Source organism: Dermacentor silvarum, chromosome 4 (assembly GCF_013339745.2).
Source record: "Dermacentor silvarum isolate Dsil-2018 chromosome 4, BIME_Dsil_1.4, whole genome shotgun sequence".
Taxonomy (NCBI): Eukaryota; Metazoa; Arthropoda; class Arachnida; order Ixodida; family Ixodidae; genus Dermacentor; species Dermacentor silvarum.
The window spans coordinates 59,865,911-59,893,718 of NC_051157.2; the positions used below are offsets into that span (position 1 = coordinate 59,865,911).

General features: G+C 45.3%; 2 protein-coding genes across 2 annotated transcripts in view; one reads left to right on the plus strand and one right to left on the minus strand.

Moving 5' to 3' along the window:
* LOC125944704 (protein diaphanous homolog 1-like) overlaps nt 1-27,808 on the minus strand; it is a 64,262-nt gene that overhangs the window by 15,890 nt on the left and 20,564 nt on the right. The window lies entirely within an intron of this gene.
* LOC119448132 (elongation of very long chain fatty acids protein 7) lies at nt 8,617-10,297 on the plus strand. The gene has a single exon (XM_037711597.2). The coding sequence runs from the start codon at nt 8,802-8,804 to the stop codon at nt 9,585-9,587; it is 786 nt and encodes a 261-aa protein (XP_037567525.1). The 5' UTR covers nt 8,617-8,801; the 3' UTR covers nt 9,588-10,297.

The window sequence follows — 27,808 nt, forward strand, 5'->3', positions numbered from 1 at the left end:
ATTGAAGTTGCCGCGCTGCGTCCGTTCTTTAAGTTAATGACCCTGCAAGCGTTATTATCGCTTCACAAGTGTATCAGTATGCTGGTGTTACTTGTTTCACGTAGCAGAGAATACAGTGCACAGCATTTTCAAAGCTTCAAAACGAAGAGCTTGCTGTACAACGTCAATGAGGAAAATTCCGCCAGTACAGGGTGTTTCAGCGACCACTGTCTCTTATTTATAAAATTAGGAGATTTCATACACAGTATTAATTTTCGCCGAAAATGATTCATAACAAGGGTGGACAAATGAAAGTGACAAGAATATGATGGCACGAACCACTTGGTCTGGCAGCCTTACTGATATGTTTTATGTGCACAGAAGATGAGCCCATGCAGCATTTTTCTTTCATTTCTTGTCGACGATTTATCAGTTAAAAAACCTACCTTAAAAAAAAACCACTCCGCCTTCTTGGATTAGATTTAATTAACTGTCCAAAACTTACTATCCTTGGGCGCCTCTACTATTGGGCCCAGCGACGGGAAGGTTTGAGCTATCATTCAATATTTTCTTGCAGGGTGAATGGGATTTAAACTTTGAACTCAGAATTTAAGATTTCCTCTCCTTTATTTACTTATTCTGTTTAGTTCTACATTTTCATAAAATAATTCTCTCCAATCTAAATCTTTTGATTATAACATACCTATTCTAAAAATTTCTCTTTGTATCACTTTATTTTGTACTACCCGGTTCTCCGTCAATTCCTCAGAGTGGAAAACTGCCTGTCATTCCAAATTATCTATATCTAGATCTAAAGATTTTTATGTGCGATTATGAACCGAAGCAAGCAGCTATGGTCTTTGAACCAGATTTCCTAAAAAAAAAAAAAAAAAAAAAAAACTGTTCTTTTTTCTTGTCAGCTACCCGCCAGTACAGATGTGCTTAATCGGCGATGTTAGTTTTGTTATCGGACACTAAAGACAAATGTTAAACCTAGATGGAACGATATACCATGTTCCGGAAAATCTTTCAGCGTTTGCTTTAGGCCAAGAGAAGACATGTTTCGGTAAAACTAGTACGAATGGAGGTGCTCTTATGATCTCTTGATGGAACGGCGATGTTGACACAGTCTACCCAATTTTTCACATTTCAGTGACAAACAGACCTGTAGTAACTATCAACGGTGAAAGTGCAGCCTTCCTTTAAAGTGCAGAATTATACGCGTGGAGAAAGAAACAAAAGCACTGCATAGGCGCGCTGATGATGGGCATGCCATCTGGCGGCGATAAACGTCATCGTAACGCTTTCAAAGTGCCCGTTGAAACATAAGATGGCGCCACTCTATACGCATCACGATCGACGCGATTCTTTGCATCTAGTGGTTCCAGATTCTGTGTTTTCTTTCTGATTTCTGCATTGACATATCAGTGTCTCAGAATAAAAAAAAAATAGCCATAACGTTATGGTGGTATAATGGTCTAGGTCACTTTAACGGGGTGCTGGAAGTCAGCAAATTGGCTATGTGTAAAACGAATTGATTCTTTTGTACTATTCTTTATTTTCTTAGAGGTGTTGCAGGGGGGGGGGGGGGGGGGGGTTAGTTGGCTAACGTGGGGTAAATAAAGGGTGCTAACATTCTTGCGTACATTTGCCGGGAGTATGGTTTGTTATTATTATCTTAATTATTATTGTTTCAGCTTATCTAACTATGCAGTATGAACGAAAAAAAAATGCGGTTGTAAATCGATATAACGGCCCTGCAACTTTGTTGCATTGCATTTTGCGATTTGAAGATAATAAAAACTCATTTTGTTGGCCTAGTGTAACACTGGTTAAATTTGAGCAGCTATATAGCCATATATGAAATTTTGACCGCAGAGACAAATACAGTACGTATTTCATTCGGCATAAAAAAACGATAATTACTTTTAGAATTGGTAGTATTGCTAGCCAACAACTGTAAAACTATCGATAGCACATACATTAGCGAGCGCGTTAGCGAACTATCGCAATACTGTCTATAGTACTATCTAGAGTAATACTATCGATAGTCTTTTTAAACAATTCATTGCTAAAATAAAAAAAAAGCTATCAGTACTAGTGATGGTCAATTTACCGATACATTTGCATGACTACCTCAGTGCTATAAGGAAAGACCAAATCGGCAGCTGTCGTCACTTGGGCAAGAGCAGGCACAAGACAGGGCCACCTTAACTTCGTTTTGCATTTTGCAGCTTTGTGCATGGCAGTGTTATATCGTTTTTTTTTTTTGCACTCCATTCCTTCTTTGTGTCTTGTGTTAATGTAATCGAGCCTATTTTTGAAAGCATACAAAAGACATCTGACCAAACCCTGTTTGGCTGATCTTGGTCGCGTCAGCGTTCTTATAGTGAACCTAAATATATTGATTACATTAATCCAGAGGCCGCTTTCATTTATGGAATAAAGGTATACGTTTGATAATATCGGAACAGTCATCAACATTTCGTCATCAATGAAGATTGTGATAAATCGCCCGTGAAGCTTAGTTTGCCTCGTAACAACTACGTAAAGGCACTCGCTTTTCCAAATTCTAACCTTTACCCAGTAATTGCATTACGTAATAAATGACCGTATCAAGTAATACGATGGAGGAGCCGGCAACGTATTTGTTACCAACAACTTCAAGTACTCTAAGAAATAAACAAATCAGTCAAGTAATACGATAGAGAGTCCCAATGTTCGAAGACCCGGGGGACACGAGGAATAAGTGCATGATGTTAGGTTACAGTATACACCGGAGAGCCCACCTCTGATAGGGAAGGATGGCAGGGTGCCCATTTTCGAAGCTTGCTTTTGAGGGCCAAGTTTATTCATTTATTTATTGAATATGCTTCAAGGTCGATAGCGCGCTACACAAGGGAGAGGGGCAAACATGTACAAATAATTATTATTTTTATTATTTGGTCTCAAAACTTATACAACTCAAAGAGAGGGAAAATGTAAGGAGCAGGCTATCAAATGGGGGCGGGGGGCACCGCAATGGCACGACGCCTGTCTACTCTTCAGGAAGGAGGGTGCAGAAAAATAGAGATGGAAAAGAACAAGACGGAAAGAGAAAAGAACAAGATGACTGATGACAGACTAAACTAAAACAAAGACAAAAAATAGAGTACGGCAGAAGGAGCGCATAAAATCACTGCAGGTTGCACTAGTAAAATTATCACAAGCAGAAATAATGCACGAATAAACATGTATTAGAGCGTAGGTTCTTCAAGTGCAACTATAGATACTGTGACTTGGTTGATATCGAGATGAACAAAGATTGTTCTGTTCTTCACCTTCTTGTGGGGAAAATGAGTGAAAAAATAAATGGGAAGAAAAAAATGACGGCTAGCCTTGAAAAAGGAACGCAACTTGATACCAATTGTCTGCGCTGTAAGTAATTTTCACTCTGGAAGAAGTTTGTTTCAATCCCTCGTTAAGACGACATATTTGAAAGAAAAGAGGTACAGTTGCGAGGCTTTTCTATGTAGTGAGAGCAATGGAAAGTTTAGGTTTAGTTTCATAAATGATACACTAGACGTGCGATGACAGTGGGCGAAAACAAAGCGAGCGCAGCAATTCTGAACTGACTCTAGAATATTGATAAGATAATCATGATGGCAGACTCCATACACAACTTGGAAAGAACGAATTCTTTATATAGTAATAATTTCGGTGATGGTGGAGTCAGAGAAGTTTCGTTTTATGCAACCAAGGACCCAATTAGCATTGTTTGCAAAATAAATAATATGTGCTTACCAAGAATCCTGCAGAAAAATGGGAGGTGTGCAGAAAAATATACGAAAACGCCTCATTAAGCAGAGCACAGCATTTAATGCGTTACGAGGCACGGAACAAATAAATGAGGACAAGTGGCTCCCCGCTATCAAGAGCCCCGATGCCGGGGCGCAACTATGGGCTGTCCCGATGCGGCGGTCGGGCATGGCCTGACTGTCCCAACGTGGGAGCGGCCCGCTGCGCGCTGAGTGGCGTACCTCAGGACGTTCATTAAAGTTTTACATCCATCCATCCATACCAAGAACCATTACATATAAAATTAAGTCTAAGGCATGTATATGTCATTACTTTTTCGGGAAGGGATCCCACCTATGCAGTGGTGACGAGAGTTTGTAGGATTACATTGGCGTGAAATACATGGAACCTTGCATTTGTCCTTGTATAGCTTCATCCGTCAATTTTTACATCAGCTGTAATCTTTTTCAAGATCAGATTGAAGAACAGGCGGGTAGGAACCAGATTGTATTACTCTCTAAATAAACAAATCATCGGCAAATAGTTTTATACGTAAATTAATTGAACCTGACATATTGCTTATTCATAAAGTTAAGGAAAAATATAGAACCCAACACAGAACAATGCGGGACACCTGAAAAAACTGTGCTGAATGATGAATCGGATGCGCTCGCTGTGACAAACTGAGATCTGTTTATGAAACACTTTATAATCCAAGCAAAAATGTGTGGGCTCATATGTAATTTACTATGAATCAAGCACAAGAGAGGATGACATAATAAACCAAAAGCTTTACGGAAGTCACAAGGAATACGGTTAATTTCAAACCCACAGTTCAAGGCGATTAAGAATGAAAGCGACAATCTTGAGTTTCACAGGGGAAATTTCTATGGAAACCATCATCATATGAGCTAAAAAATGAATAAAGGCAACTGGACTCAAGAAAACTAATTAAATGAGTATCCATACTACGTTCTATGCTTTTACACTGTATACTAGTTAGCGATATTGGTCTGTATTTGAAAGAGTAATAGAGTCACCAAGTTAAATAGACAAACGATTTTCCCACCTTCCTATCCCGCGGTAATATGGCGAGACAGAGATTGAGCGAAAATGTTGGACAAAATTGTTGAGCTTTACACTTTGGTATTTCATAATAACTTTGAATTAATGTTGTCAATTCCGGACGAGAAGGTTACTTTTAGTGAATGTATTAAATTCATGACTCTAATTGAACCGATTAACAGCTAGATATATTGGCAGATAATTTGGCTCACAGCCCACTGGCGAATGAATATAGGACGTGTGCAGAAAAATATACGAAAACGCCTCATTAAGTAGAGCACAGCATTTAATTTCCCGAGAAAAATTATTACCGCGTCTTTGCGGAAACTACGGACCTTTTCTGCACGAGATGTCGTGGTGCTGATGGACTCCAAATTAGCGTTACAGAGATTACATCGTGGCCTATCTCGAGAGAAATTTACAAACAATCTCTGGCACTGATTAACGACCTAACGAGCAAAGGATTTAACGTAAGGTTTCAATGGATACCATGCCACGTAGGAATCGATGGAAACGAGAAAGCTGACGCCATAGCACGCCTAGCGCTGACATGTGTCCCAAAAGTGAAAGCTCCAAAAACTTTTCAGACCCCTAAGGATGCAATTCGCTTTCAATTTAAGGCGATCCATAAGACTCCACACGAAACCTGTGTGACTCATGGATTTACTCGCGAAGAAGCGACGCTGATATACTGCATCAGGGCCCGACTCCGCGTACACCCCGGCTTGGTTATTCAAGACTGGGCTTTGCGCTTCCCCACTCTGTGCTTTCTGTGGTGACATTGGCGACATCGAACATTTCATTTGGCTATGCCCGCAGTTTGACAAGAAAGAAAAGCGATGGTCGACAGCCTGCAAAAGAGCGGTCTTACGCACAGGACCTTTGAAGACGTCGTTTTCCCCGGAGGGCCCGCGGCAATCGGGAAGAGAGTGCAACGACTGCTGATATAGCCTTCCTGCGAGACAAGGCGCTCATCGACACTTGTTGACACACCCCTGATCTCAACTCATAGGAGGATTAGGCGGAATATGTAATCCAGGTTAACCCCGCCTGCTTCAACATCATCACCACCATCTTTCTTTCTTTTTTTTTTCCACCTATAATATTCCAGAATTTGTTGGTGCTCCGCACCAGCAAGAATGGGAGTGTATTGTTATAAAAAAAAAAGCATACTTGGCATTCGTTGCAGCGCTCTTAATTAGGAGACAAATAAAATGTAACATTCCGTTTAATCAGACATAATTAATCTGGCTGCCTCTTCTACCTCTTCTCTTTTCTTGGGCTCTTCCCCTGGGCGCTTCTTCATTCTCTTTCACGAGCGTTGCATAATGTACAAATGAAGTAAGATACGCAGCAAAAATAAAGTATGCCAGAACGGACTTTACAACGGACTACCCTTCATCGAGTCAGATAACAGCACAGGTATTTCTGTGCTGCTTCCTTTCATAAAACCGGCCGGTGCAAACGCCCTTAACATTTTGCCCCGTATTGCGATAGTCCTTGCAGTTGTTTTGTGTCCGCCTCTGTCTTTTTGCTATCTCTTTGCCACAGCATTTGCAGGCACAGTAACATATCGGACAGTAACTTTAGCTTAATCACCTTGCCTCTCGCTTTCGTCAGCTTGTCACTACCCATAAGCCTTTGCGTATCACATAGCGAGAAGTCGGATAAATAAAGAAGTAAAATAGGAGAGGCAAGAAAAAAAAATCAACTCTGCTACACTAACACCCTTAAACATTGCACGCTGCGGCATCGACGCAGTGTATACCTCGTTTATCGACGTGTGAATTTTGTGAGAGGTGCTTCATATGGAACGTGTCATCCGAGTCCGTCCCGGAAGAAATCGCGGAACATGCTGCATTTATAATTCCTTATCCATTGTGATCGCATAGCGTTTTGTTCCATGACTACCTTTGTCGTCACACAGCTATACAGAGAAACCTAATTGGAATGGGAGTGTTCGGCAGAAGAGTGTTTGTTTTGCTACCCTGCAATGGGAACGAGGGGGACTGGATGCAAAAAGCAGGGGGAGATAAGAAAAAGATTGTAAGCGAAGACGCACTTTCGCATTCAAGGCTATAGCGTCACGCAGCCACTGGCGTTTGTACGGATTAATCATTATCAAAAAGCATAGCAGAAAGTTTAATATTTTGTGGGCTGATAAGTGGTAAAGTCCGTGCTCCAGAGTTAAAATGACAGTGGTCTGTCGTTCAGTCGTTCCGACGCGCTCCAGGGTAAGCAAAATGAATGCCTCTGAAAGCAGACGTAGTTGCTCAGAGAGCAAAATAAGTTGCCAGGAAAGACCAGGTTACATCAATTCTCACAACGTAAGTTCCAGAGTTGAAGGGCGGTCAGCGCTGCAGTTTGGTTTGCCCAAATTAACGTAGTTAGTTTTTCGCAGAATTGGAGCCGTGTAGGCATAGATTCGTTGGTCGTTTGAACACGGTAGAGCTCTCCGTGGGAGAATAATTCGCTGACGTCGTCGTCTCTCTTCGACAGGCCGGTGAACCGCAGTGAAAATTTCCTTGCAGGTCGTCTCCATAGGAGAATCTTCCTTGATCACGTTCGCGGCAGGTCTCCCTGTGTGTCATCTCTCAAAGTCATGATGCCCCCTTTACAATCGGTTGCGCACAAAAAGAAAGAAAAAAAAATAGAAACCCTTAATCCTGCTCTGTGAGCAATCTGCAAGTTTATTACTGAGGTAACTGCCTCCTTCCAATCGTCATGGCCGGAAAGACGACCCGGTCAGCTAACTCGGCCTCTTCCACCGAAAGGCATTTCAATAAGCTTGCCATGTTAAAGAGAGTACCGAATAGCAAAGAGGGGGATTGACGTCACTGCTCTTCTGGGGTAATAACAAAAGCCGAAGCTCCTCGATGGGCGAGATAACGAGCCTTGCTCGCCTTACTTTAGTGGGTGTCGCACGGCGAAGGGATAAAATGCATAACAAGTGATGCAGTCATCGCTAAAGCATGACAAGCACTTAAAAAAAAGGCAGTCTAAGGGGGAATTGGATGAATGCTTTAAGACATGACTCTCGATCCTATCGGTCAGGTAATTGTGCGCGAAGAGGTGTACCAGCCACTAGAATGGCTTCATAATTATTCAGTGCCTAAATTTTGTTCATCAGGAAATACCTTTCTGAGCACCGAATGCGGCGAAGAAACAAAGAAAAGCTACGATGAAGCAGTTTAAATCCATTTTCTCCAAACCGCCCAATTCTTGGCCGATCCCCCACGGTGGGTATGTGCCATTTGTGCTGTGGATCATCATCATCATCAGTTGGGAGCGCATCATATGTACGTAATAAAGCCTCGCTGAAACATATATAGTACTAGTGAACACTACTTCAAATTAAAATCACTCATCTTAAAGGGCGCAGAGGGATTGCTTTCTTTAATGATTTGTTTCCTACATGTCACGAGTGCTATCAGCAGTGAGATCTTTCTTTGGCGACGATTGCAGCAGACGCCTTGCCACCGTCCCTTTCTTCATTTCATATCCGGTCCGTAAATAGCCGATGGGCGTGCGTCACGTATGTAGTTCGGTTTCTCCTATTTTCATGTCAGAACCTGGTGACGCAAGCTAAGAATTTCTCCCTCTCCCTATCAAGTGCAGTGCAATCTGCACTGCAGTCACGCAGTGCAGCGTCAGTCACGAAAGCAGATGTCATGGAAACAAATCAGAAAGAAAAAAAGGCGGAACGGCGAAGCCACTGCACCTGTACACTACTTGTGACGTCACTATATGTGGCTCAGCGTGTTCGAACTCGTTTTCCATGAAAGAGAAAAGCGACCTGTTTTCGTCAGCCTGGACCAGCTTTTAAGCGGCAGGCCCGCACCTCGTTGCGGTGATTGGCTCTCAGGGTTTCCGTCTGGCAGCCCAACTGAGGCGACGTGCTCTTGTAGCATACGCAGAGAAAGCCGTCAGGCAATAACGTTCAGCTACAGTATCGTGCCGACTGCAGTTCGCTGCAAGTCATGGAGTCGTCGGTGCGCCACCTCGCTCACACGTTTCACTCGTGGTTCCCTCCGCGCGACAGCGTCGCCGAGGGTTGGCCACTTGCCGGCAATCCCGTGTCCATCGCACTCATCACGGCCACCTACGTCTACTTCGTCACCGCGGCCGGACCAAGATGGATGTCCAGCCGCAAGGCGTTCGACCTGAGACGCTGCATTCTCCTGTACAACCTGTTCACCACCTTCTTCAGCGCGTACTTCTTGTGCCGCTTCTTGAAGCTCGGCTACTGGGACCTCGGCTACACGTTCCTCCAGGACATGGACCGGAGCGACTCGCCCGCCAGCCTCGAGATCAAGCGCCTCTCGTGGTGGCTGTACGTGTTCAAGCTCGTCGAGCTCTCGGACACCGTGTTCTTCGTGCTGCGCAAAAACAACCGCCAGGTCAGCACGCTGCACGTCGTGCACCACGTGATCGTGTCGTGGAACATGTGGCTGAACGTGACGTACGGAGCGCAGGCGCAGGCCATGTTCATCGCGTGCCTGAACTCGTTCGTGCACGTGTTCATGTACGCCTACTACTTCCTGGCGGCGCTCGGTCCGGCGTTCAGGAAGTACTTGTGGTGGAAGAAATACCTGACCATGATGCAGATTTCTCAGTTCGTCATACTGTTTGCGCATGCCATCGGCATGGTGTTAGCCGAGGGCAACTATGTCGTGTTCTTTGTGTGGATAGAGTTCGCGGAAGCGGTGTTGTTCTTCGTTTGGTTTATGGCCTTTTACTCGAATGCATATAAAAAGAGTGCCTAGGTTCGTCGATGGTTACGGAAGTCGTGTTCTAAAGCTTAAAGCATTCAAGTGCAGGGAAGCAGCTATAACAGTTGTATGGTCTTAACTAACTCGCCCTCTTCTTTATGATCTTCCGATATTATGAACGAGAGAGATGGGACTTTTTTCCTTTCATATGTAAAGCCACTGCTGCACTTCATCTCGTTTTTAATATACAGAACATAGAGTGACATTTGGCTAGTACAAAAAAACAAAACAAAACAAAAACACTTGAGCCCATGAGTGCAAAGACAGACAGAGAGAGAGAGAATCTAGATACCAGAGCCATTGTCGAAAACAATATGTTAAATGTGACCTTGATGCCGTACATTACTGGTTGAGTACTTTATCATATATAATATAAGTGACACCGAACTCTCGAAAGGCGTGCTTTACCCCCGACCTCTGCATGGATTGTTGCGGCTGATTTTATCATTGGAAAGAGGGAAATACTTAGAAAGCAGTACAGAGATGACTATGGCACTGGCTTCAAGCTGACAACCGCCGAGGCCGAAGATGCAGCGTCGTGAGTCCATATCTTCTTGTCGAGGAGTTACACGCTGGACGTGTTCCCCTCTTCTGTAAATACGGCATACGATGGCTCACGAAACTTGCAAATGTCTTTATTTTACATGGAAGTTTGTATCATCGTCACAATTTGCTTGTAAATAAAAAAAAAAGGGGGATTTATTCCCCGTATTCTGATTCCAGTTCACGTTTGACTCAGTTTGTCGGAACACGCTGATAAATAAACATGCTTAGTGTCTATGCAAACTGAACACGATTAGATTTCTCCATGCGTTCTGCTGCAACCTTGAAGAGTATATCGTTATCTATAGATACGGGGGACATGGTCGCCATACTGAGACGCCGAGTGCGTGTATAGTAGGCGTCCGCCTCCGCATTCTTAACGTAGCGAAATGCCCTGCGGGTATTTCGGGGCATTCTCAAACAACTCACTTATGTGCACTGCATACAAAGGGTTGCAAAGTTGCAAGCATCTGCGCAAGTATACGTTGAAGCAAGATGACGAAGTAGTGGAACGCAGCGGAAAGTCGAACAGGGCTCGTTACAAGACCCCTTTATTTTGGTTCTTTTCTATATCACAAGTCACGTAGAAGGAAAACGCGAATGCAATTAGCGCGATATCGTTGATCGCAGTCGTTTGGTCTAGCGCAAAGCTACATGGACAGAAAAATACAGTAGGTTACAATCGCTAAATGAAGCCGGTTGACATCAAGTCTGTGTGGGACGACGTTGACTATTTCACGCGAAGAGTGGATGAATGCACAACAATTTTCAGAATAAATAAATAATAATTAGCTGCCATATTTACTAATCAGTTAAACTTTATTCTTTACGTCCTGATTTACGATATTAGCGCTAATTATATGGCTCTAGATTAGTTTGAGATTAAGATGCATGAGAACATTGTAGGGTTGTCAATATTTTGCAGCAAAATTTTAAGTTAACCAGAATTACAGCATTTGCCATGGTGCAACAAGCAAAATGTTTTCAAACATTCTACCTGTTGTATTTTTCTTCTCCAATTTTTTATGGTTCATACGACGCCTGCTTTTTTTGACTTAGTTTCCTGGTCGTTGCTTTATGTGGCCAGCCTGGCAACGGGCATTATGTTTATGTCTCGGCGTCTAGCCAGCTGCCTACACAGAAGGCGTAACGGGATTTAGATCACAGCTGGAGAACCTATCTGAGTCGACCAGCGCTCTCTGCGCTCGGCATACTATGCGCACTATAGGAACAAAGTACTGATGACTCCTCTCTTGCAGGGAACATGGCTACTAGTCCCTTGTATTAACATACTTTCACGAGTTCTTAAACCCGCAATGACGCATGCTCCCACTAACTGGGCAAAAATAATCTTACTGTATCGGCGAGTATACGAGAACTCTTGAGAGTGTAGTTCAGTGAGATGCAAACAATTACTCACGAACGGTGCAGTTGTCACGTTCGTCTGTCGCACGCAAGACAATTAAGGTCGAGTAGAAACGGGCCGCTGTGCCAGATTCTCCCTATTCAGAGGAGCACCTGTGTCCTAGAAACACAATGTGAGCAGCCTCAATTACAAAACACGGCGTCCGGCTCAGCTGCGCGAGGTACTGGGTTCGAGTCTCAAGACTGAATAGCCGCGGTTAAAGCGAGTGCAAGCAACACTCCGCCAGGCACCCTTCGCCAGGTTTACTCCGGAAAAACTGATCACTCGAGGGAAGCTCCAGCCGATGGTTACTTCTAAAAAAATTCACGAAGTGGTCACGAAGCATTTGTGGCATGGTGCCGGTGGTGATGGTTGTTGCGTTAGAGTTTCGCAGTATTCATCCAGAGCTATACGTGGACGTACTAATTAACCTGCCTCAGGCCTTGGGTAAGAACAGCTGAGGAAAATGTAAATAGATCTGCTATATAGATGGCTGGAACATGAGTGGATCAAAGGGAGCGAAAACGCGCAGAGGAAACAAGTCATTCAGTCAGTCGGTCGGTCGGTCGGTCGGTCGCTCGGTCGGTCAGGGTCAAAACAGGTGCAGAATTGATAAAAAACGGTTCAAAATAAACTAACATGATTCAGAATAATTTAAAAGACAGGAATAATGAAGCATTAAGCGCAATAATTAACAGAAATTCGTTAAATTCGCTTCTATCATCAGCAAAGGCTTTGGCTCCTTGTGCGTGGCGGTTTCCGACTAGTTGTGACTTAGCACAGGTGTCAAAACGGATGATGGATTCCTAAACACAAGATAAACACAGGATAAAAGAAGATAAACACAAGGAAAACACAAGGGAAACAGCGGTGAATCACTGCTCCGCATTTCCCCAGCTTTCACGTTGAGTGGAACTGCATTAGCGCAGTACTACTCCTGCAGCACCGGCGCATCACTGCTTCGCACTTCCCCAGGTTTCATGTTAGTGAAACTGCATTAGCACTGGATTTCAATTTAAAGGTGACTCAAATCGGCTGCATTCAGTGCATCAGTTTTATTAATTTTACAGAGAAGATATTAAGGGCTCGTTCCCCCAGGGTTATGTCCGCATGTAGAAGAAAACTATCATCATAAGCATTTCGGCTCCATGTGCGTGGTGGTTTCTCGCCAGTTGTGCCTTAGCACAGCTGTCAAAACGGATGACTAACATGGCTGATAGGTCATGACGTCATGATAGATACGTCACGATTGACGATAATAAAATGTGTGGCGCATACCCACATTGGATATGCGGGTATGAGCCAGTGACCAGAAAAAATAAAAAAAAAGAAGGAAGGAAGGAACGCAAGAAATAAAGAAAGAGAAAGAAAGAGAGAAATGAAGAAATAAGCATAATCACTTGTGGCTCATACCCGCGTTGGATATGTGGGTATGAGCCACCGAGAGCAGGAGCGGGAGAGATCTCCAAGGATGCTGACGATGCCGTGCAGTGTGCCGCGGCTATGAACGCTGTGGCTCATACGCTAGTCTATGACGATAAGGCGGACTTAGCGCAGCAAACGCACTACATGGCGATGGCGCCAGGCAAAACAAGACACCGGTGTCCTTGCTCTTTGACGAACATGCCGAAGACGCTCAAAATATTCAATAGTGATAATATATAAATTCACTATAGCAATATTCACTACAGCAGACCCACCATAGTCACAGCTTCGCTGGCTTCCATCTTCAAAGTAGGGAAAGGGCTCTTAATTTTTAAAAATTAATTTTATCCTGCAAGCAATCGAGCGATGAAAATGATAGACTAAGTAAAACAAATCATTGCCAGAAAAAGGGGTGGCGATGTCAGAACGTCAAATTTGTCTAAAGTAAATGTGTGATTTCACCCATTAATTTTTTGCCTGAGTACAAGTACAAAACTCTATGGCACTTGCCACAACTCCATTACAAAGAAGGTGCGTATGTTATTCATTCATCTATAGTTTGAAACGGGTAGTGCTTGCGCGAACAGGCATGTCAAGTATGTGACACGTATACCTCAACGCACATCATACTTATGTAAAGTATACTGACATGGCCCCGGAGTGTTTACTTCCACACATCAAACATCGCTCTCTTTCCTACAACTGGGAGAGCTGGACTGCTCCGTGGACGGACAAGCTCTCCAGCTCTCCACACCACCCTGTATCCTGACCACGCTGTGGCCACTGCTGGTTCCCCACATAAAACACGTCAATCGGTCCAGACAAAAGAACTCGTCACCACGACTGGGAACACCGTTGGACTCCGATAGCGACGATTCGCACGAAGCGTCATTCAGAAATGAAGTTTCTCTCTCTCTCTCTCTCTCTCTGCATGCTAATTTAGCCTGACAATCTGCGCCGGCAATTATTTGGTTTGAGCGCCACGTTGTCACTGACGCACGCGTCACCCTGTAGTAAAGGAAACCGGTCTCAGCTGGGACAGCAAGGGGTGTAGACGTGAGATTACATTGCGCGTGCAGCCCAGCGAGGCCCTTCCGGTGGCGCGCATGCATGTGGAAGCCTCCCTTCGTAGGCTATCAGGAAGTATACTTCCTGTTCGGCTCGACAACATAGTCACGACCATAGACTGCCTCCTCGCATTTAGAAGGTGTACGCCTAGCCTTAAATAACCACAATGCGAGACAGAGGACTGCGTTCTCAAAACTATATCTTTCGCACTGCCGTCCGCAATTTATATCGTCGGGGCGATCGTTTCGTTATCTCGTCCACTGATATCGTGAGTGGCAGATGCCTCGAACAGTAGACAATAAGAAAACATTCTTACATGCCGTAAGCCTTGTAAACATGCATGAGGCCCCAGTTCTTATTCGATGTAGGATAACTGTAGGCTTTCTTTTGGCAAATCCGCATGGTCACGCAAGGCTCATGTGGTGGAATACAATGCGACCGAGATCTGAGCGTTGATACCTGCTTTTTCAATCTGACGCTTTCTTTTCGGGGCTCTGACTCTTAAAGCGGTATTTCTGTCCTTGCGAGATCGAGGCTGGGGTGGTGTTCTCGGACGGGGGATATCTACTTTCACTTTAGCAAGATTTGGCGAGAGGCGTCGGCGTCCGCCATAGAGTTTCCCACAATCATTACTAGAGGCAACTTTTGACGCTGGTGTCTATGGGAGCAATCTGCAATGACGATGGTTAAGCCAGCATGGAGATGATGGTTAGTACATAGATTCGCCTAAACTTGGTCCCTCAGGCTACAAGCGGCTTTGAAGATAAACAGATTCATCACTTTCAATATACGTTTTTTTGCGAACCACCATTCCCATACGTGGCTGAACGATCACAGCGTCAGAGTTCCCTCGAGCAATTTTAGCAGGAATGTATGGCGTCCGCGGACGACAGCGAGCGTTCTTGGCACGGTGCTTTCAGTTCGCCAAGAATGCGGTCGCTAGTATACACGCTGATGCGTCTAGCGCTGTACGAGTAAATTTTCGCGTAAGTGGAAATATCCCCGAAAGGTGATCGTCCGGGAATGCTGCCCCTGATTCGTCAGTAGTTGGCCATTGGATCAGTTCTGTAATGCACACAGTTTGAATGCGCTGTATTCGTGGCTTCATTTCCTCATTTCCTGGGCCCTGTTCGTTCCGGGTACAAGCTTTATCGCGATAGCAATTACATGGACACTCCGGGCGCATTTCTGCCGTTGTCATGAGGTTCCGTATAAAGTTCAAGGGCGATAAAATCGTTGCCGCGCGCCGTATGCTGTATGGGCGAGTGAAAACGTGCGAGGGTGAGCCGGCGATCACGGCTCAATCTCGCGCACGCAAGGGAGGGAAGCGGGAAGTAAGAATGCCGCCTTCCAGATGCACGCAACGCTCCGAAGGGATGGTAGGTGGGGGGGTTATACTCTGCGCGCGCCCGCCCGGGCCGTTTTATATTGAAAACCATCTGCGGCGTGGACAGAGTCTGCCCTGCGCTTTGTTTTCGCGGCTTAGTTCGCGTTGATCCGAGCGGCAGCACGAAGATCAATTCGTTAACAGCTGTTGCAGCGCTTACTCCCTCCATCATTTTGACCGCGAGTTTCCGCGGTCATCGAGTGAAATGCGTTCATGTTTGCTTGTGCACGCGTGACACCATGATTATAAATTTAGTTAGCAAGCCTTTGTTTACAAATTTATATGGCCGATAAAACTACAATCGTTACTTCGTACAGCTGTCCACTAATTTGCTATCGCAATGGATGATTCGCCTTTCGGGTGAAACTGCGACTTTTTCATACTGGAGTTACTATGCGAAAATTTGCGTCATTACGACGACACAACAAGCATGAATGCTATGGACCAGACATTTCGTCCTCATGACTTCGGTCGTTCTGGTGACCTCTTATGCACGCATTATAGCCTGAATAAAAGATAGGTGTCATCCCAACGCTGTTTCGCTAATGATTAGTTGAATCTCCTCTACTATTTCTTACCCGATCTCTTTTAAGAACTTGCGGGCTTTGTTAAGACAGGAAGAAATCATTTTCCCGTAATGAATGTTACAGGTAAAACCCATACTGGTCAAAGCCTAACACGTATTTCTGCATTCATCCTTCCTCTTAACTCCGATCGCCGTCGCCATGTTGTGTTTGCGTGTTCTCGAGCTGCATTCGCGTCAAGCAGCAGCCCTTGAAATTTCAAGTCAGCGATTGCCGTCTTCCCGTTCTTCCTGCCTTTGTCTAGACTCTGCATTACGAGTTTGCAGAGTTTGCATCATGAATTCAACCTCACAGCTCGTTCACCCACCTTACTGCAGCTTATCGAGCAAGCTAAATGGGAATTTTTGCTGTTTTTAACGCTTCGCTCAATTTTTCACAGAAAGCACGGTAGAATGGCAGAATATATATATATGTCAGTATACTGTTGGCCCTCAGGCCCTTACAGGGGTGGGTTACAGTAACATTATTAATACAAATCACTCGTGCAGCATTATGTGAAGTACGCAATTTAACTGCTATTTACAAGTACAATAATTCAATGGTACATCAGTGCAATTAGTACGTAAGTTTCTCACAATTCAACAGCAATTCAAATGCTGCAGTAACGCAATCATTACATCGATTTTTAGTTAACATAACATGAACATGAAAAATAATATCAGCGTTGCAAAGCAATGAGTACAGCAACTTGTACTACAATCAGTATATCAATTTTTAGTTAACACGTACAGCATGAACATGGTAAAATAATATCAGCTTTGTACACCAGACTGCGAAAGAATTCCTTGAGCTGTTTCTCAAAATTTTATAGAGCGCTAAATTGGAGCAGTGATAATGGCAATGAATTCCATTGTCGAGTTGTTTTTGGAAAAAAATGAATTTGCATAAACATTCAGACGCTGTTGAGGTACTTCAACGTATGTTCATTCATTCCTCCAAGAATTCTGCCTCGGTGCTGAGTTAAGTATTGTGTTATATCTATGTTTAGTTTATTTTTTGACAACAAGTAGAATAATTTTAGCGTATCCAGTTGTCGACGTTCTGCCAACGTGGGAAGTTCTAATAGACGTAACATTTCTGTTACTGACTCTGTCGAGTAGTATTTTGAAAGAATGAATATAGAGGCCCACCTCTGCACTCTCTCTAGCATTTTGATCAGGCCAATTTCGGAGGGGTCCCATATAACGTTTGCATATTCCAAAGTTGGCCGTACATACGCTAGATACGCTGTTAGTTTAACCGGGGTGGTAGCAAGCTTGAATTTCCGTCGTAGGTACCACAGCTTTTTTTCTGCTGCTGAGCAAATGCTTTCAATATGTCTCCTCCATTTTATATGGCTTGATATGGTTACACCTAAATATTCTATTGCGTCAACGGCAGAGAGAGGGGTAGAGGCCTGTGGCATAATTGTAAATGAGCACGTCTTTACTCTTATTTGTCACACTTAGAGCAACAGTTTTGGTTTGATTTATCTCCAATATCAAAGTAGCGCACCAATCACTGACAAGTGTAAATGAGTCATATATATATATTAGGCTACGGTGCATTTGAACAGGAGCGCGTGGTAAATGAGAGACGAAAAAGAAGTGGTAAACCTACTGGAGCTGTGACCTACATACGCTTGTGCATTGTGCTTCCTATTCGTGGCTCTATGAATGAAGTAGTTCTTCGGATCCGGTGATGAATAATTTCAAAAAGTGCAGGCACACGCAAAAAAGCCAAACGAAACATTTAATTTCGACAATATATATACAATGTATAACTTCGAGGTAGAGGTATCTTTGGTTTCCGCAAGGTTATAATTGAAAAGTTGATGCACTTCTTTAAAAATAACTGTCTGTTTATTGTGCCGTTGTCAGATGGGAGGATGACTTGGCGCCTGTAGGGGCCACGTCCCAGAGCTTACATGTACTCATCAACCCAGCATCATTCAGGTACGTTGACCCCGGCCCTCCCCCCCCCCCCCCCCCCCTACCCGGGTTGACCGGGGGGGGGGGGGGGGGGGCTTTGGTTCGGGTCAACGGTCCTTCCCGGACAGGGGCCGCTGTGGAAAATCATCAACTTTTTTTTTTCTGCGCTCACCACACAAACAGCCTTGTCGGTCCTGAGTGACACGCGCCGAACAGACCCTCGGATTGCCTTAACACAAAAGAGGTTAAAGCAAACAACCAAGGGAGACCGGCAAAAGCCGTCCCCGGGGAAACGCAAACGCATTCAGGTGCGCCACAACCGGATCTGGCTATTGGACGTTTCGACCGGACACCGACCTTTCTCAAGACAGAACACAAAATGTCCAGAGTCTGCTTTTATGCCACTTCTCACAGGCAAAAAGAAAAAAGAAAGATAGAAAGAGCGAGAAAGAGAGAGTAAAGACAAGGCTTTGTGAAGCCAATAGCCATTGAAGAGTTTGTGTAGGAAGAGCTTACTTTAACGAGTGCGCGATTTTAGCTGACGAGGGTCACCACTTCGGCTAAGCGGGCAGACGCAGCACAAAAAGTGGTTTCAGGTAAAAACGTGAACAGGGGTCAATGCACGAGCACGCGGTGCCGTTTGTTGTCTGCTGGGGTGGACAGCCTCTCGGCGCGAGGCCCGTACGAAGGCTCGTAAGCCGGCTCCAGTTGAAGTCGCGGTGGGCTACTTGTTTGTTCGTTTCCACCCGAATAGGCTTCGTTCCCCTAGCCAGGAGAAAGGCTTGGGACGGGGTGGGGAAGAAAGGGGGGCGAAGGGCGCCGACTTAAGTGAAATAGTTGCTCAAAGCACGTGCTAGAGCAGACTGCAAGAACGGGTTCCTGTCTGTGTCTCTGCACGTGCGCCGGGCTCGCTGTGCAGAGTGCGAACAGCAGGTTGAGCCCCAGAGCGGGGCGTGTATGCATAAGCCAATTATAGATGCAGAACACAGAAGGCAGGTATAGTTTGTCGTACAAAAAAAAAAGAATAAATGTATTCGTGGAACGGTGTTTTTATTGAACATGGAAGTAAGGGGGCGGGAAGTATTTAGATAGAGGTGCTTTAACCTTCTGAGGATCTTAATGCCGAGAGGGCAGGGCGGATGTTAATTTATTCAATTTTTTTGTGCTAAATTTGTTGATGAAATAAGGTTCACGTTGTTCACGTTCTCTGGTAGTGCGAAAATTGGTTTCCAATAATGTAAATTTGACAATGCCAAAACTGTGACGTAATACGTTTAGAAAGGGGAAGGCCGGGGAGTGACTGCACATGTGAACGATGATTGTTGAACCGAATTCTAAAGGGGGTGTCCGTCTGTCCTATGCATTGGATGTTGCGTGTTCCACATATTCCAAAAGACGGACGACACTCGATGAATCACAGTCGAGTTCACTTTTAATTACGTGCTTGAAATTGAACTGTGCGCTCTCTGTAACCGAAGTTGTCTGCAAAAAAATTAAGCTCTGGAGTTTTACTTGCCAAAACCACAATATGATTATGAGGCGCGCCATAGTGAGAGACGCCTGATTAAATTTGACCACCTGGGGTTCTTTGACGTGCAGCCAAAGCACGGTACACAGGCGTTTCTACATTTCGTGAAGTTGTCCGCGCGTGCTTGCATTCCTTGCATCTGCTTTTCCCTTAAGGACGACATCCAATGCGAGGCGTTATGTTTTTGAGTGTATATGATGTAATCTTTGGTGCTTTTTGGCCACTTATACACCACGCATGGAGAAGAAGTGAACATTTTCGACAATCGCTCACGTTGTTCAGTTATGATAAAATGCCTCTTTAATGTTTTTGTTGACTTTTTGTCGATTACGTTTTGGCTTGGATATGCTGTAGGGTTAGGATTTCTATATGATTATACAAGGGCTCTTCCTCCACCATCATGTGGAATGTTCGTGTAAAGTGAATTAACATCCAATGCGACAAGAAACGGCCAATCTGTGAGCTTTGTGTTAGCAATTTCCCGATGAAAGTAATTTGTGTCGCGCAAGTTGGATGTGTAAACGGCATTTTTTTTATTAGGGAGTAAACGTGACGGAATATTTTTAGGATGGTCGGGTGGTGTTCTTGTTGGCTATTGCAAACATATTTTGCTGCGGGATGTTATCTCGTGCAAATGTTTTGCCTTATATGTATCACTGGTTCACACACCTGTCTCCCCCCCTTTTGTAATGTCCCTGACGGGAACTTAAATGGTACAATAAAGAATTATATATATATATATATATATATATATATATATATATGAACGAGAAGAAAGAAAACCGAGGGGCCCCATGTTTAATAGTCACATCATAAGAAGCCAACCTACCTGCGGTGCGGCCAGTTGTTTTTCATCCTTTCAGTTTCATTTATTTACCATTTCTTTCTTTCAATTAAGAACTGCAACTATTTTCCCTATAGAAATTTATATGGTGTTCCTAGACTTCCGCACACCTCTAGAATACGACAAGCAAGTTCCTTGTTTACAAACGGCGCTCATGCCGCATCGAGGAAGTCACTGACTACACTTTTCCTGCCCGCGTGCTGCAACCAACGCCTCTAAGCGAAGCAACGCTCCCATTGCGTTAAGGAGCGGCCGCGGGGCGAAGCACAGCGTTGTGTTCTTCCTCGTGGAGCCCGGTACGTATATCGTACGTCGCACGTAACGCTAGTTATGAATACACGCGGCGCGTCTTGAGAGGCATGCGTGTATACGCGCGTGGCCCGTGTTCGCTGGAGGTAAGAAAGTGCATACATAAGCACATTAATCCCTTTTCGCACACCGCGACGCCTGAGGAAAAAAAAAGATCCCGGGAAAGATACCTGCAGCAATGACGGGACGGAACGGCACTGGTGGATATACCCGCCGAAGTGGCAGAAAGATTTTATTAACTGCAGAACACGAGGGACTCACCAGTTGTCAGCAACATAAAAGCGGCTCAAACAATTGTCTTGGGAATTCTTTGTCAAATCTGAAGTCATCATACCGGCAAAAGATAAACAGTGCAATGTCTAACGTCTTTAGGCGAAATTTTGTTATTCAACCTCGGCGAGTACGTGAAAGCGAGATGTTGTCTGATAGAGCAGCAGTGTACTCGCATCGCTATCATTGCTCAATTTTGAAGCCTAGAAGTTAAATGATAAGGCGTTTTAGGGGCGAAGCACCTTAGGGCCGAGCCTTGTCCCTCGTCGTCCGTTGTCCGTCCGTAGCTCTGGTTTGCATGGAGACCGCTAGGGGCGCTGCGGTGCACAAGGGCTATATAAGCGCTGTGATACTGTAAACAGTGTATATATATATATATATATATATATATATATATATATATATATATACACACACACGGGGGTATCACGATTACCCGAATGATCCCCGGTGCTTCGCCCACTCGTCATCATTCACTTCGTGGATATGCGGTGACTTTTTCAATCAAAGACACCTCTATTTCTCTGTCTGCTTACGGCTTAATTAGGAAAGAACACCGATTGTGAACCCTCTGCCGCGCTGCGTCTTGCTCCCGTATTAAAAAAATGCATCTTATCTTGAAGCCCATGCTTGACTTGACCTAAACGACGCCTGGAATGAACGTGCCTGCAACGCTCAATTCGGTTTCCTTCGGCGCGTTCGTGACAGGCGTCATTTAAAGTAAGTTAAGAATGGGCTTCAAGTTAAGATGCATTTATGAATACGTAGGTTAATGCATTTAATTTTTTGGCCAACTCCGCGGTTTGAGTTTTGCACCTGGCCATCTATGAGTGCAAGCGTTCCCGGACCTTCGTGCATGCTGCTATATAGCTGCCTAAAAGAGCAGAAAATTGTGAGAGATGGTGCTGGTTCATGATTACTGGCAGCGCTTTCTTCTCGCCGTCCTTGTGATCTCAGCTGCCCGCAGCCATGGATTACTCCTTATAAGTTAAAGGGATATCTTAAACAGAAACATTATATCAGGCTATAGACTGATAAAGTATTCTTTCAAAAGTCTATTCTCTTCAGTGTCGCAGTAATGGGTTGATTATTGTACGTGCAAAAACCACGATTTGATTATGAGGCACGCCGTAGGGGGCGCGCTCCTAATTAATTTTGACTACCAGTGGATATTTAACGTGCCCCCAATGCACGGGACACGGGTGTTTTTGCATTTCGCCCCCATCGAAATACGGCCGTCGCGGGCGGGATTTGATCCCGGGACATCGCGCTCAACAGCGCGAAACCGTAGCCGCTGAGCTACCGCGGCTGGTGAGCATGTCTAATATGATGCTCTTTTTCTTTGCCTCTTTTAGGTGCTATATTCGACGCTTTCCTAGCTCTTGCCTCAGATCAACTTCCGATAAACAGAATAGAAGAGTGCAGGTTCTCGTTTCAAAACAAACGCGAGTCGAAAACAGGTAGGGAACGTGAGCCGACTCGCTTGGAGCATATATATATATATATATATATATATATATATATATATATATATATATATATACGTGCAAAAACACGCATACGACAAGGATGCGCGTAACAGCAGCAACGATGTGTGCAGGCTAGTTCGCAATTGCTACTTGAATATAGGACCTTGAAGACCGCCGCGGTACAGGTGGCAGGCCTGTCACGTTCTTGCTAGCACTTGCCTTGCCCTTTTCGCCGGTAGGTTCGAAGAAAGAAAGAAACGAACGCCTTCAAAGTACCGGGAGTCCTTTTTGTATAGCAGCCAATGTGTATAGCCTTACACTACATCGATATGAAGTGACGGGCGATGATTCACCTGTTTATCTACCACGTTTCAGCGATTTGTAATCGCTCATTGTAGCATTGCAAAGGCGTTCTGGTAGCCTCATTTTGTTTTCTTTTACCGTGAACGTTCGTGGAAAAAGTGAGACCCTGAAAATGAACCGCCATTATTCCACGTTAAAAAGACAAAAAAAAAAAATACAGCCATTTTACTCTGTGAAGGTAGATGACCAGCGGAGCTATATATGAGGTCTATACACGACCGATGACGCGTCGTGGGCACACTGATGTTTGTGTAACATGGAATGCCAAACCTTTCCGAGAGAAACGCCACGAACCAGTTTCCGTCTGGCCGAGACACGTCCATGTCGAAATCACGCACAATTACGATGTGAGTGGAGTCGATAGGGGTGATCTAAGCAAAGGTGCGTATACGCTTGGCGTTTGCGGCACGCGAACTTCGTCCGCATTACGTGCCGCCCGCCGTCGCCGCGGACATTCCCGCTTCTGTGACGACGGTGTTCTTCGTAGGCGCGCTGTTCTTCCGCAGTACTCACCGCACGCGACCTAACCAGTGCACGGGTGGAAGGGAACTGAGATAAGGTTACGCGGTTTAGCCCGTGACGTCAAACGGAAATCCATACTAAACAGTGTCTATTCCAGTTTTACTTTTTTTAAAACGGTAATTTCCATCACAATACATTTTGGCACTTCTCGCGATTAAACGCAGCTGGGGCGTACCCGGCGATACGATTTTATCACCGTTTTTATCACCGGGATCGATCGGCCGGTCGTGAGCTCTGGGGTGGCCGCTATCTTTTTTGCCCACGCACACAAACCGCCAGAGCCTAGGCTATGACAGCTCCGCTGTAAAAAAAGAAATAATAAAAAATTCTTTGCGTGCCAAAACCACGATCCGATTATTAGGCACGCCGTAATGGGGGACTACGAAATAATTTGGACCACCTGGGGTTCTTTAACGTGCACCTAAATCTAAGTACATGGGTGTTTTCGCATTTCGCCCCAATCTAAATGCGGCCGCCGTGGCCAGGATTATTTCGCGATCATTAGTAAAGTGCAGTACGATCAACAACATACAAAAGTACACGTACTTCTCCAACGCAGCGAAGCGCCGCCTCCACAAACGACAACATGGATTGGAGCCGACAATGAAGAAAGTTTAATACTTTTCGAAAGCATTAACATTATGGGCGATTGTTCAACGTTTTTTATTCGGCTGGAATAAGGGTTAGTCAACTAGAAGCAACTGGGCCAACTTTTCAAGTGTATCGACAGCAGACGTTGCCCTCGTCTACGATGAGGCCGTGGAATGCGCACCGTTCAGCTTTCTCCGAAGTGGCATAGTTTTGCTACTTGTAAAATTTGTTGTGTATAAAATAAACCACCAATTGAAAGACAAGCCTGTCTCCTGCCTCCCCCTCATCTCTCGTGTGTGTCCTCTTTTCCGTTAGAACAATGTTTAGACTATAACGCGATTATCGCATCACGCGCTTTTGATAAGATGCGCCATCGTCGCCATATCGTTCATGCTATATGGTACTGGCGGATAATTATTCGCTGCATTCATGCCAGATGATTATGGCTTGCATTGGGGCTAGTTGGAATAACATACTTGTACTTATAACCCGCCGTGGTTGCTCAGCGGCTATGGTGTTGGACTGCTGAGCACGAGATCGCGCGATCGAATCCCGGCCACGGCGGCCGCATTTCGATGGGGGCGAAATGCGAAAAACACCCGTGCACTGGGATTTAGGGGCACGTTAAAGAACCCCAGGTGGTCCAAATTTCCGGAGTCCCCCACTACGGCGTGCCTCATAATCAGATCGTGGTTTTGGCACGTAATACCCCATAATTTAATACTTGTACTTACAAAGCAGCGCTGCAACGTTGAAGCACTGACGAAGCGCATCTATCAACTGTTTATTAAAACACGCAGGGAGGCGTTCGTTGTGGGCACCAATGCCATGCGCAAAGAGAAATGCGCAAACTGAGCTTGACATGTGCGGCTTATCTGTTAGTACCTTATACCTAAGGAACTGATCAAGCCATGTTCTTATTCGTGCGCACGCTCCGTATATATATTTTTTTCTTCTGGTCGCCTTGGATAGACAATTGCCTGTCGTTGAGCGCGATCGACGGCGCACTTACGCATGTTACCGTATTTCCCCTAAAGCTCTAGGCGCAACTGTACCCCGAATTTCGAGGACACAACAGTTATAGCTATAGCAGCAAAGATAGGCTTAGAAGAACAGTTGTAGAAGCGTGCACTATGATTTCGGGGAAATAGGATACATGCTTAAGTGCGTCGTCGACCGCGCTCAACGACAGGCAATTGCCTATCCTATACATATATATATATATATATATAGGCAACCAGAAAGGAAGCAAATACGGAGCGTGCGCACAAATGCGAACATGGCTTGATCAGTTCCTTAGGTAAAGTACTAACAGATAAGCCGCACATGCCAAGCTCAGTTTGCGCATTTCTCTTTGCGCATGGCGTTGCTGCCCACAATGTACGGCCCCCTGTGTTTTATTAAACAATTGATAGAATGGCTTTGTCTGTGCTGTTCTCATCCCTTTGTTTCAACTTTGCAGCGCTGCTTTATAAGTACAAGTATGCCAGATGACGTGTTTCGTGAACGCCTTCACCCCGTTATGGAGACAAGAGGGACAAAAGTTGTCATTTGTACGCGAGATGAGGATGTTCGGTGTCACTAAGGTGACGACACACATTACACAATGTGTCCCGACGGGCTGGACTCGTGCAGCGTCGCAATGACGAACTTTGATGACTCAACTATGCGTCTCCTGTGTTTGAGACAACTCTTGCCAGCGTTTCATTTGCCACTTTGTGCCAGAAGATGCCATATGAATATATTTCGTGACCCACAGGACTAGGACCGCGGAGCGGGTCCTTTCAAAGTGTGTCACCGTCATTGGCGGCGCGCTTGCAGCGTGACGACACCCTGTTTAAGGGAGTCAACTGAGTTTGAAGGTGCACTTGTAACGCTTTCGTGAATACAGGCGTGTGACGCGAAGATATGCGTGATGCAAGGACACCCGCGTTTACGCAATCACGTTCCTGATTGGCTAACGCCGGCGCTTTAGCTTGCACTCCAGTGTCACGTGGTTGTGAAACCGAGCGTAGACTCTCTTGAAATTCTTACGTTTTCTAACAAAGGAAACTACCGAACTAAGACGATAGCGCTAATTTACAGTCCGAATCTTACGCGAGTTGCGTCATTCACGCGAGTCGTGTGCGCACACGTGCAGGTGTAACGTCGGTTGACTCCCGTCGCTTTGATGTCGTGTCGCGCTTAACTTACTCCTTTCTGTAAATCCTCGTGATTGTGGGCAAACTTCGTAGGGTGGAGCCTTCTTGTTGTATACACACAAGCCTATGCTGTATAGAGACAACTTTCTATTTCTTTCACAGAAGCTGACCTCTCGTATTGCGCGATGGCGCGAATCTTGCCGCCGGACGCCACCGACAAAGTGTGCCGTTGATCGTTTTCTTTTATCCCATTTCACATTTATAGCTGCCCTGCATGCGCCGCAATGAAAAGCTAGTCATCCCTCGCGTCAGTATTTGTATAGCGCCGGGGTATACACTTTTTCCTCATGGCCGTCGAACCTGGCGCGAAGCCTGGTGCCATGTCCAACGCGCTAACTGGATTCGCGTGAAAACACGGCGAGTTAAGTGCCAGTAGCGGACTATTATTAGCTCGGCTGCGTGTTGCCGGCCGCATAAGTTCGAACCAAAATAGTTGCACGCGTATAGCAGTTGGTTCGCGTATACATCTTGGTATATAGCGGCGTTGTGTGCTGTATCGCTGAACCACTTTTCATTTGTTTTACAAGTCAGGCCTTTACACGTTGCTTCTGCACGCCGCCGTTCGCGCGTTATCGATTTCCCGCAAGCGCTTTAAGTGCTTTTGAGTGCAAAACAGAGGCAGCGCGTTCGTGGAGTGCATCCACAAACTGAAGAAGGCGTAATATGAAACCTCTGTGCAAAGTTAATCAGCAGCCAGCGCGGAGCATAGAACTCACCGGAGCTGTCTCAAGGCCTCGTGCGCCGAGGCACTTATACAACTTTTAGCGATCGAAATTTCTAGACATAGAACTACATTTGATTCCATTGAGCTTCAGAGCTCTAAGCATGCCACAGGGCTTGGTGACTGTTGTAACTCACGCCGTTGCTTGAAAACTTTGAACAGAAAGCTTTATACCATGGATAGTTTTCAAAAGCTTTTGTCACTGATCCAGTGACTAGATACCACTACGGGAAGGGCAGCAGCGTTGAATGCACACATTCCCAGCTCTTCTCTATATACAAAGGCCTGAAGAGAGAAGAGCGCCCTCTTTCCATGCTGGTTTCCAAGCACTCGGAATGCCTCATGACCTTCGGAACGTGGCCTGCATTACAATTGTGAGAGCAGTCGTCCCGGAACAATGCAACTGAACTGCGGAGGATTGCACCGCATTTATAGCATTTTAATCTTCTCACAGCTTCACCACTCGTTGCGTTTTCAATGATACCGAGTAAAAGGAAATGGAAGCGCGTTGAGCGCGAGCCAAGTCACCACGCAACGTGATGGGAACACCGTCGTGTTCCTTCCCAAGACTCGCACCAGAAATCCTGCCGCCGTGGGAAGCGCGCTTTGCGTGCGCGTACACGCCTATCAATGGAAAAACGACCGGTTGCTTGAGATTGCGACCCTGAGAGCCGGCGCCTAAGTTGAGCATCGGTTCTCGACTATACCTGTCTCCGATGGTCGCTCGATTCCGCGAAGGATTGACCGAAACGTTCCTGTCGTGGCGGCAGGGCATACTGACGTCATCGACGAGGTTGCCTCAACGACGCTGACGTCATTCTAGGCCTTCCTATGTCTCTTTTTTTCTTGTGCCGCCAATTTAGCGCGCCAGAAATGGAAAAACGCCCCGCGAGCGGTCAAGTAGCCCCTTGTTTTGCTTGCACCCCGCGCCGCTCTTTCAGCGTCTTTGTTGTTGTTTCCACTTTAGAACACCGGCAGCTTAATCTGCCGTAGTATCACTCGCCAAGCCTGCGTGTGCTTGTGCGACCCTGTGGTAGCCTTACTCGCGCGTTCTTGAAGGACGGGGTGAAAGCGA